General features: G+C 36.3%; 1 protein-coding gene across 6 annotated transcripts in view; it reads right to left on the bottom strand.

The window, feature by feature from the left end:
• efna3a (ephrin-A3a) overlaps positions 1 to 12,490 on the bottom strand; it is a 195,945-nt gene that overhangs the window by 15,304 nt on the left and 168,151 nt on the right. For all 6 annotated transcript variants that reach the window (XR_015516472.1, XR_015516473.1, XR_015516474.1 and 3 more), the window contains 2 exons: positions 8,809 to 9,110; positions 2,885 to 2,950 (listed from right to left, as the gene is read on the bottom strand). Coding sequence is in view for 2 of the 6 variants with exons in the window: in XM_087295402.1 (XP_087151528.1) it covers positions 2,885 to 2,950; positions 8,809 to 9,110 (368 nt within the window). In the remaining 4 variants the exon portion in view is untranslated. The remainder of the gene's footprint in view (positions 1 to 2,884; positions 2,951 to 8,808; positions 9,111 to 12,490) is intronic.

Genomic DNA, 12,490 nt, shown 5'->3' with positions numbered 1-12,490 from the left:
TAATAATAATAATAATAATAATAATAATGAAAAATAAAAAATTAAATAATAATAATGCTATTAATTTTAAGGTGACCTAGTTACAGTATAAACTCTTCATTTAGCATATTACTCAGTAATATGAATTAATTGCATGTACTTACAATATGGTTGGGGTTAGAATGTGGGTTAGGTTTAGGGTCAGTTACAAGTAATTATGCATGATTCATTGTAGTTACTGTAGTATGGCCATGGAACATGCGTAACTACATCACCTTTACCGGAAAAAATTCAGCAGGTGACCTGAAACCAGCAGATCTAGTCTACAGAATACCTTGTCGACACCATAAGTCATCAAAACGCACGTTTAACTTTTAAATTAGATAAAAAGTTGTTTAAAATTAGAATTAAAAGTCAAATTATACTCGTAGTATGTATTTTAATAGATGCCTCAGCTTGTGCATGAACGGTAAACAGTAAACAGTAAGCTCTTAAACAGCAAACTAGCAGTAATCTTTAACAGTGGTGCACACTAACATATTACAAATACTCAAATCACTGTAATTGAGTAGTTTTTCTCAGGAACTGTACTTTACTGAGTAGTTTTAAAGATGTATACTTAAAGATGGCTGACTTCTAACGTCCAACCTAAAATCAACCAAATATCAACGTCTGATGATGTTACAGCTTGATGTTGTGTGGATGTTACCACTATGACGTCTATCAGATATTGGACATCGGTTGCCATACCTGACAAATAAATGTCAGTATTTGATGTCAATATGACGTTGGTTTAAGATGTTGGCACAACACTGGATTTTGGTCGCTTTTCAACACAACCTAAAATCAACCAAATATCAATGTTGTTTGACATCGCTATTGGACATCAAAATAACATTGTCCTTAGACACTGGTTAGACATTGAATTTAGTTTACCTGATGTCAAACCTAAATTTACCCTAATATTAACGTCTTATTAATGTTGTGTGCCTGCTGAGCAATAACTGAATGCACTACAGAATGTTACCTTTGAACACATTAACAAATTACATGTAAATCTATCAGCTTTTTACAGCGTATTACTCACTACTCTTGAGTTCTTTAGCTACTATTTACTCATACTTTGAGTAATCATAACAACATATACTTTTACTCTACCTGCAGTACACTTTAAGGCAAGTAATGGTACTTTTAGTTAATTTGATTTTTTTATTACTCTTTTCAAAATTAGATTTTTTTTTTCTATAAAAATTTTTAGATTTTGATAATTTATCAACTCAGGCTCATCATGGATACAAACATACATTTCTGGACATCGCAAAATATGCCTGAAGATACATTTTTTTGCAGTTTTTGTTTTCGCAAATCCGCCAGAGGCCGCTGTGTACACTTTTTCTGATTGCAAATTTCTTTCGTGAGTGCCATTCAAGCCTGCTTTTCTCATGTAAATCCACCAGAGGCCGCTGTGTACACTTTTTTTAGATTTCAAATTTCTCTCGTGAGTGCCATTTGCGCCTACTTTTATCGCATAAATCCACCAGAGGCTGCGAATTATGTAGCTAGAGGTATGTATGGTGAACGCTATGGGGCGGTATGACGCCATTCTTTTTGACGCTTACCGCTTACCTCTGTTTGGAGAGCTTTCCCACCGCAACTAGTTTGTCCAGTTAGCTAGACGACTGGGATCGAGTCTGGAAAGAGCGGTTCCAGAAATCAGGTAAGACAAAAACAGAATCAAAAAAATAAAATGAACGAGTGAATAACAGGGTGAGAATGTGGTAAAATCTGAAAAAGTGGTAAAAATCAGACGAGGGCTTTTCTTTTTCTGGACGGCTTTTGTAAACTGTAGATTGGGTTTAGGGAAGTAAGCGAGTGGGCGGGTCAATCTGTAAAATTGGTTGGGTTTAGGGAATGAGGAGGGTGGATCGGTCGATTGGCCAGTCACCCATTCAATCATTCAGTCGGTTGACAGTGGCCTCTGGTGGGTTTATGTGAGTACAGCGCGGTGCGAACAGCATTCGCGAGAGACACTCAAGATGTGGAAAAAAAAAGCACACAGCGGCCTCTCGCAAACAAAAACTGCAAAAATACATACCTTTGAGAATGTATTTCACGGTCATCAGAAACGTTCACGGGAGTATGTTTTCAGAATGAGCCTGGGTTGAATATTCAATTAACACTGGTCAAGACATGATTTTTACCTTTGAGCCAATAAATACTGGTGTGAATACTATTAAAATGATTACTGCATTAGAAAATTATGTTCATTCATTTACATAATTCATTAAAATATTGTCTTCTCATTAAATGTGCACCTTTTTATCACAAAATGTTCACTGCCTTGTATTTTGCAAGCCTTTACAGTAACTTATTACTCCCAAAAAGGTATTTGTGTGTGTGTGTGTGTGTGTGTGTGTGTGTAGCACAAGATCTTATTGGAATAATCTTTTTATTCTAATAAATGCACAAAAGACCTTTTTTTTTTTTTTTTTGCAAAATGTGTTAAATGTATTGGCTTAATAAATAAATTTACATTTTACATGTGAATTCACATGCTAGCTGTCTCCCTTCTTTACACAAATCACTCATTCTCATTTTTTGTAGTTGATATAATTAAATACAGCATAAACAAATGCAAAGCCATATCAAACAAATATATGAACACACATGTACGTGAGAAATATCACTGATAGATATAAATACAGCAAAGTGAAAGAGAGAGCTAGGGATGAGAGGATCTCTCCACACATGGCTCTGATCAAACAGGCCACAGAACGTGTTCAAGCATTAAGTCCTGAAAATAGTTTGCTCACACACAAACACACATCAAAACCATCATTCTCATGACCTTCTCCTGTGGTGTACACGTGTGTGTGTGTGTGTGCGCGCGTGTGATAATCCTCACCTGTAGAACAGCAGACATACACCCGCAGTCTTAAACAGCTGTGTCCGTGATGATGGATCGGTGTAGCTGAAACAACACACGACAGCACAAGCATTAACCTACTGCCACCTCCTGGACGATGACAGGCACTTCAGGTTCAGAATGTATTAAATACACGCTCACTACAAAATGGACAGTATGCAGTATAGTATATCCATTAAGTAAACAAGGAATGATAATGAACATGTAAATATTAGTATTCTGAAACTGCAATCACGGCACTCTCCCACTTTCCTAGCTTTTATAGCTGTCAGGAATGTAGCGCCTACTGCAAAAAAAGAAAAAAAAAGAAGTCTGTACTCTAGACATCATCCTTTTGAGGTTTTTATTAAATCTAAACAGAAGGCGGTGGTGTCTGAGAAAGACTGTTCAGCTGAAGTGCTGTCAAGATGTTTAAAACCCAGTTTAGACTTAATAAACACTTCAAAATGATGTATTATCAGAGTTCAGTCTGTAGAATTTTCTCTTTAAAAATACAATATTGCTTTCCTGTCATGTGACCTAATCTGTAAATATATTAACATTTGTAAATCAAAAACATGATCAAGTCAATCCCATTTGAGTGGAGGATACAATAATACTTTCTGCACAGTTTTAGTAAGAAGTGCACAATAGGTATAGAAAGTAATTCATTCATTCATTCAATTTCTTTTCAGCGTTACTAATCCAGAGTCGCCACTGTGGAATGAACCGCCAACTTATCCAGCATATGTTTTACGAAGCAGATACCCTTCCAGCTGCAACCCAACACTGGGAAACACCCATACACTCTCATTCACACACATATACTACAGCCCATTTAGTTTATTTAATTTACCTATACAGCATGTCTTTGGACTGTGGGGGAAACCGGAGCACCCGGAGGAAACCCATGCGAACTAGGGGAGAACATGCAAACTCCACACAGAAATGCCAACTGACCCAGCCAGGGCTCAAACCAGTGACCTTCTTGCTGTGAGGCGATTGTGCTAACCACTGTGCCACCATAGAAAGTAAATAATTAGTGCTAGTCAACCTATTCTATTCTGTATATGTTCCATTTTGGTGTCATTACTCATGTCCTATTCCAGCGGGTATCTTCTGTAAATAATGATAAAAAACTAAAATAGGTGGTATGTTGGCTGTCGGAGAAAAATTGAACAGAACACATAAATAATGAATAGTGCACAAAATACAGCATACTACAGTAAGTACCATAGTATCCATTATGATATCCGTGGTATAGAATGGTTGTGTGCTATTTTAAAGCAATATTCATTCATTCATTTTCTTTTCGGCTCAGTCACTTAATTAATCTGAGATCGCCACAAAGGAATGAACAGCCAACTTATCCAGCAAATGTTTTACGCAGCGGATGCTTTTCCAGTCGCAACCCATCACTGGGAAACATCCACACACACTCATTCACACACATACACTAATGAAAATTAGCCTACCCAATTCACCTATCCCCCCCTCTTTGGACTTGTGGGGGAAACCGGAGCACCTGGAGGAACCCCATGCGAACATGGGGAGAACATGCAAACTCCACACAGAAATGCCAAATGAACCCGCAACCTTCTTGCTGTAAATTAACAAACTACCCACTGATATTTAAAGAATGAATTACGCATGCATCAAACAAAAAGTCCCAGCATTTTACAAAATATCTTCTTGTGTGTTCAACAAAAGAAAGAAACTCAAATAGGTTTTGAACAAGTGTGGGTAAATGATGACAGAATCGTATTTTTTTGGGTGAATTATCCTTTTAAGATAAGCAGGTTGCTTTTTCTTTTGTACCTTTAAGTCTTTCATAAGCAAATGACTTTGAACTTTCTTTGTCCTTTAAAGCGCACCTACAAACTATATTGAACTCTTTATTTTAAAAGACCAATGCAAACGCTACATTTGACATCGCTAATTATTCTCTTTATTCTCTATTTCCACCTGGGACTACTCATCCCGAGGTCCTCAGATCATGCGGAGTCACTGATTGGACCCAAGACCAGCAACGAGATGATCCCAAGGTGTCCATTTCCGGGACCAGGCCGTATCCTGAGCTGCTGCTGCGCAGTTGGTCATGGGGGAATGGAGAGCATGAGACCGATTCCAGTGATGCTCCAGGGACAGACGAGTCTTCGTTGAGGCCAGCATCCAGCCTCCACTGCTGAGACTGCAGCTCTGCACAAGACTTTTGGCCAGCGGAGAAATTAAAATGGTCGTGCCGAACTGAGTCTGGTTTTCTCAAGGTTTTTTTCCTTCACTCTCCTATTGGTGAAGTTTTTTTTCCCTCTCCGCTGTCGCCACTGGCTTGCATGGTTCAGGATTTGAAAAGCTACTCATCAATGAATTTGCTCTTCAGTGTTTGGACTCTCAATAATGACTTCAAACCACACTGAACTGAGCTAAACTGAACTGAACTTAAACACTAAAAACTACCCTGATCCAGTTACTATGACCATTTATTTGAAGCTGCTTTGACACAATCTACATTGTAAAAGCGCTATACAAATAAAGCTGAATTAAATTGAATTGAATTGAATTTGCTGTTTGTTCAGACTATTTATTTAAAATGAGCTGGACCATCACAATTCTTGAGTTTTTTTTTAAAGCACAACTTAAATGTTTTATGCTCATTCCACTTAAATTAGCAAAAACAATTAAGTTAACTTAATAGATTTGTGTTGGGACAACATGAAGGAATTGTGTGGAACCCAGCCTTTTTTTTTTTTTACAGTGTACTGCTCCTTTAAGGTAAAGCTGAGATAAACCGAACACTAAAATGAATAGCATTGATCAAAACAGATACGGTGCGTTTATTAAATTATCCATTTCCACAAGCCGCAGATACCATCAGCGATTGATGAATTGCCCCCAAACGAACTCCCTCCAAGCTTAAAGATAGCGTTTCTTGTTTTCAGGTTGATAAACATATGGGCCACGCTATCATAGAAATGTTGGAGCGTGATAGCATTTTTCAATAGCAATGACTGTCATACTATCGCTAATAACCTGCCTGCGGACCGCACTAATGAAGACGACTATTAGCATTAGGTGAGACATGCATCCGAAAAATCGCCATTAGCGATGCTCTATTAACACTCGCTTTCTATTCTGCATTCAAAAAGTTTTTAATCAAAGCGGGTGCGCTTTAATTGGTAGTGATTGACCCAAATGCCAGGAAGACTGATGATCGGCGGCCTGGCGTAACATTCGCACCCCCGATAACAAGCCCCTTTGGATGGCGGAGCTGTCACCATTTCACCAACAAGGCGCTTTTGAGAGCAAATGTACTGCTGGGAGAGATGCATTTGAGTCCGTCCTTAAGAGCTTTCTTTTATTCTCAGTTGTGATTTGGTAAAAATGAATGAAACATTGTGGCGTTTTTGAAATAACTCGCCGTCTTATAGATCGCTGGGGTTGCAAATTGTTTTCCACACAAGTTTTGCTTTTGTTAAGCGCATCTCTGTGAGTTATCTGTCACCCTGCACATAATGGCGAAAGTTCTATCTTCCTTTATTACCAATTCAAAAAAACCTGAGGACAGGAAGAGCCCTGATTGGCTCAGCGGTACAATCGCCACATCATGAAAGGGAGGATCCTGCCAAGGCACTTCTGCTAACAATGTCCCCTTGAACAAAGCAACTAAACCTCCATCTGCTCGCCAGAATGCCTTTCCCTGCGTAATAACCTTTTCTGTCAGAGGAGTTTAGATAAAGTATGCCTACTGCACCCTGGCAAAAGCACACTTTAAAGGATTATTATGTTAAATGCAAGTTAAGCTCTGTGGACGCCATCTGTGGCATGCTGTCAATAACCACTGAGAATCATTTCCACTCGCACCTGAGTTTGTTTGAGCTGAAATCCACTTGTAATTGTGCTGAGTTTTGCCCCAGATACTTGTATTGTAAGCTTGTTTTTGTGGACTGAAGGATAAGTGTGAAAGGTTTTCTGTGATGCTACCTTTCGTCCACATGTTGTTTTGCTAATATTTTGGACAGTACATAAAAAGTGGGATGCAATTACCAAGACGAAATTACATATATATATATATATATATATATATATATATATATATATATATATATATATATATATATATATATATTATTATTATTATTTTTTTTTTTTTTAGTTATTAAGGCAACACTGATTATAAAAGCTAAGACTAAAACATTATGTTTATTATTTTCTGGATGTGCTTCAAACACCGAAATGTGACTTCATCTCATTAAGTTATAGTCTAAAAAATGTTGCTTGTATTAACCCAAGGTGGCACGGTGGCTCAGTGGTTAGCATTGGCGCCTCACAGCAAGAAGGTCGCTGGTTTGAGTCTGTGTGAAGTTTGCATGTTCTTTCTGTGTTCGTGTGGGTTTCCTCCAGGTGACTTGCTCTAAAAACATGCGGTATAGGGGAACTGAATAAACTAAATCGTCAAAAGTGTATCTGCTGCGTTACACATATGCTGGAATAGTTGGAAGTTCATTCTGCTGTGGCAACCTCTGAAATAGAGACTAAGCCGATAGAAAATGAATGAATGAGTAAATGTATTAACCCAAGGTTGGGTTAAATAAGGAAAACCCTAACAGTATTCCAAGCTATTCAAGAAATTGAATGATTTAAAACTTGAGAGAATGTATATATTATATATATATATATATATATATATATATATATATATATATATATATATATATATATATATATATATATATATATATATATATATATATATATATATATATATACACATATATATATATATATATTTTTTTTTAATAATATTTCTATAAACAGTTGAAGTCAGAATTATTAGCCCTCCTGAATTATTAGTCATAATTAGACCCACACGGAATCTGGGTGGACATTTACTTAAATATTTTAAGTTAAATTGAGTTTAATCTAATTGATTTCTATATAGTGTACATGTGTAAAAGAGTTTAAACAATTAATAATACGTCATTATTTTTTAATCAATAAAATCATTATAGACTAGGGTGCACACATTTTTGAGGCTCACTCGTGCATCAAATTCACTTCATTAGCACGTGAAATTCACGCAGATTCGCGTCATGGGTGGGGCTTTTGTCAAACGTGCAAAACGATTATTTAGTACAGCTTCATTTGTGTGAATCTTGTCATACGCACCGCCTCATTCACGCAAACCTTGTCTATTCACGTCTTTGCATTGACTTAACAACTTAATCACTCGCACTTGACGCTTCATCCGTGTCTAATGTAAACGCACTGTAATGCTTTGTTAATAAAACCACCTGATAATGCACTTAAAATTTGATTTTTGCTGTTTAAACTATCCTATTTAAAATGAGCTGAATCAACACAATCCTTGATGTTTTTGGGGGGCAACATAATTGTTATATGTTCAATCCACTTAAATTCATAAATAAAAAATACAATTAAGGTAACTTAATCAATTTCTGTTGGGACAACATGAAGACATTGGGCCCTATCATACACCCGGCTCATTGTGGCGCAAGGCGCGACGCAATTGTTGTTTGCTAGTTTCAGCTTGGCGCAAGAGTTGTTTTGGCGTATTGAGCCACGCTGTTTAAAAAGCAAATCCATAACGAAAATATTAATTAATAGGCTAAAGGAAGTCTGTGCGTTTTTATGTGCGGTTTCATTTTTCAGTGTGTAACAGTGAACAAAAATGTATGTATAAGTACAGTGTGTAACAGTTCCTCAAAACTGATTTGTGTTGGGATCACTTGAATAAATAACGTATCAGTTTTCACAAATTGAAGTAGATTGAACATAAAACAATTAAGTTGTCCCAAAAATACTTAAGAATTGTGTTGTTTCAGCTCATTTTAAATAAGTAGTTTGATCAAACAACAAGCATATCTTCTTTTAGTTGAAATCTTACACAAGAACTGAATACTCACATATATAATAGTACTCATGTCCCACGTTGAACTCATAGCCTAGTGAGAAGGCGCTGTAACGTTGGAATTTCTCAGAGAATTTAATGGGTGCGTGGGGGGCGTGTGGCCGGTTGCACTCCCAGCGCTTGAAGCCCATCTGTGGGTCGCAGGTGCGGTAGCCTCTGTAGCTGACCATGTAGAGAACATACTGCTCTGCCACGCCACGCTCTAGCGACCCCCGCTGGCTCTGGTTGTAGTGCGGACAGTAGATGTCCAGGTAGTCATTCACACTGACCTGTACAGTGTAGCCCTCCCTCCTCAAACTAAAAGACAAAAAACAGAAAGAATATTATTATTATTACAAAGATTACATGCTTTTCTATTTAAATGGTAGTTGTCTGATACATTGGAGGAAAAAAATCAAATTCAAATATTAGGCATGGATGTTGGCTTAATGGTTAGCACTGTTGCCTTACAACAAGAAGGTTTCTGGTTCAAGTCCCAGCTAGGCCAGTTAGCATTTCTGTGTGGAGTTTGCATGCTTTCCCAGTGTTCGCATGGGTTTCCCCTGGGTGTTTCAGTTTTGGGTGCTCTATAGGGGATTTGGATGAACTAAATTGACCATAGTACAATGTTAACATTTGCATTTGTTTAATTACTTTTGAAATATTTGATGGAGCTTAAATTTTAAATGAAAATGCAGCTTAATATTTTTTGGCAAAAATAAAGGACAAAATATTAGGGACGCTCCGATCACACAGCCGAAGATCATATTTTATGACTCGATCGGTACACGACTATCTGGCTGATCTCATAAACCGATTGCAGGTGTTTGTTTACGGCTTTACAGGCACAGGAAGATGTGTTCTATGTTTTTGACAATATTGCAAGTTGACTAAAACCTGGCTGAAAATTTTTAAGTGAAATTACTTTAACCCCTTAAGGCCCTAGATGCTTTTTTACATGCATTTTTTTTATTTTATTTCTCTTTTCTATTTGAGCTTATTGGAACCTAATTAGAATAAAAAATCTCATCTCAAGTATCTCAAGAATCACCTTTTGATATGATGTACTTATAGAGAAAAATGATGTCCATATATGTGGACTTGTGGTCTGAATTCACAAAAAACACTTTTTTCCTGACAGGCACATAAATAAACTGTTTTTGACTGTTTTTAATGCACATAAATATATATATATATATATATATATATATATATATATATATATATATATATATATATATATATATATATATATATATATATATATATATATATGACCTTCAGAGAGTAAAACCAACAATTTTGCCCATTTTGACAACTAAAACTAGTGTTTGGGACATTCTCTAAACAGTTGCAGGATGACACATTGTCTGCAACAAAATCTAAAACATTCAAAGTATTTAAAAAGCCACTTTATAGCTAAAATGTGCTGTCCATGTATGTGGCCGCTAAGCCCTAGGACAGGGGTAGGGAACCTATGGCTCGGGATCCACAAGTGGCTCTTTGACCAAAAATATGTGGCTCTACAGCTGTCTCCCTTCAATAAAAAATTTAAACTGTCACTAAAAATAAGTTTCCTGTTGAAAATAAAATTAAAATGACCTTTTTATTGTATATTTTTACAGCAATGAATAAGTGTGCAGCGCTGTGGATTAACTTGAATTGGACACCAATAAAGATTATGCAACTTACATTTCTACAGTAACCTTGCACACGTAAATTCAAACAACATTCATGAGTGCTGATGGTGAAAAGAAAAAAATTATATATATTTTATCCTTTCTTAATACATGGACTTGGTCGACATGTGATGCTTATATATCCACAATAGCTCTTTTAAAAAATGCATTTGCCAAAAAAATCAGGAATGGCTCTTCTTGACCCCTGCCCTAGGAGGTAGCTGTTCTACTTTTATTTAGTCCCTAATATTGATAGACCACACTTATGAGTTAGTAACCAAAGCAAAAAAAAAAAAAAAAATAAATAAATAAATAATAATAATAATAATAATAATATATATATATATATATATATATATATATATATATATATATATATATATATATATATATATCTGTCTAAATCATTATCTTTTAAGATTATTTTTTTTAATGAAAAATGGTACTTTCTTCCCCGCTCTCCCCTACAAAGTATAATAATCTAAAAGATCTATCTGTACAAACTGAAACGGTGGTGAAAGGAAAGTGTAACGATTAATCTCATTAACCTTTCCGAAATATATAAGTCTTGCTTGAACGGAAAAGCAGTTATGTTTCAATTCTTTGCCACAGCACATTAATCCGGATCATTTTTCATGCTCAATGTGAGTGAAACCCCGATCAAACGACAGGGGGCAGTGTTTCATTTCACGTCAGCCCTTTTCATTTGACTCTTTGTCTCGCACTGAAAAAAAACGAAAAAAAAAAACGTGCTAATACACACACTTGCGCGCTTCTAGGTCAGGTCCCGCAGGAGATTATTATTCAATTACAAAACGAGGATCAGAAATGTCACCCACTCCTCTTCCGCTAACCCCTTTCTCCTCGGTTTCTGTGTCTTTTCTTCAACACTTCTTTTTTACACTCTTTCTGTACTACCACATGCAGTGCTGCCTCTTTTTTAGGCTTTTAAAATGTGCATTATTCACGTGTCCTCTTTATAGCCCTGCTCCTCCTTTTTTACTCACCATATCTGCTGTTCTACTTCTTCCTACATCATTTTGTCTCTCCTCTCTTTTTTTAATCAGTGTCTTTCTTTCCCTTTTATCAATACACAACAGATGGCAATCACATCCTTGATTAGGGCTTTCTCTCTCGCTCTTACACACGCGGGCTGAATGAAAGATTTGTTTTTTGTCATGCAGTGTGTTTTGGGGAGGGATGCTTCAAAGCTGCTATATTTAGGAAGAGGGAGCAGGCAAGGAGAGGAAAAAGAGGGAGATAAAGGGAGAAGATGAAAGAGTGAGAAAAGATGAAATGAGAGTGCAGGAAAACAAAGGATGCGATGCACTGTAAACGATTTCTGTTGTTTTCACGGTATTATACTGCATTTCTCAACAGTTGTTTACTGTATAAGCTGTGCACAGTGTGCTACTGCATATATTGCTGTTTTCACAGCATGATAATGTATTCTCAACATTTCCATACTGTGAACATGATTAACAGTATGCTACTGCAGATTTTACAATGAATTTTGGGAAAAAATCAGTTACTGTGCATCTAAATACAGTACTGCAAATGACCATGAAAAACTCTACACACACTTTATATTATTATTATTATGTTTATTTTATTTTTTGACAAAGTATTTTGTGAAGAAAAATAAAATAACCAGTTTCTTCAGACTGTTCAGTGCATAAAACTGTCCCCTGGTTTTCCATATTTGGGTGTACTGCACCTTAATTTTATAAGGTTAACATGAAAATATTAAATCATTTTTAATCAACATAACTTTGTGCTTAACCAAAACGTAAACTGGAACAAAAGTAATTGATTCATCATGAAACCAAAGTCAGCTTAAATGTCAAAATGACCAGCCTGCTTTAGACGGATTCATGAGGTTAGGGAACCCGTCATCACCATGGAGGTCACATATCTCCGCATTTTCAAAACAATATTTTAAAATACCCACCATCTCTATAAATAAACCACAGACTTGAGTTTAAAACAATTACATTCCCGCATGAAAAACGGTTAAAA

This window comes from Danio rerio, chromosome 19, assembly GCF_052040795.2.
Source record: "Danio rerio strain M-AB ecotype USA chromosome 19, GRCz13ab, whole genome shotgun sequence".
NCBI classification, from domain to species: domain Eukaryota; kingdom Metazoa; phylum Chordata; class Actinopteri; order Cypriniformes; family Danionidae; genus Danio; species Danio rerio.
Note: the sequence above shows the minus strand (reverse complement) of the source record. Positions and strands in the feature narration are given on the sequence as shown.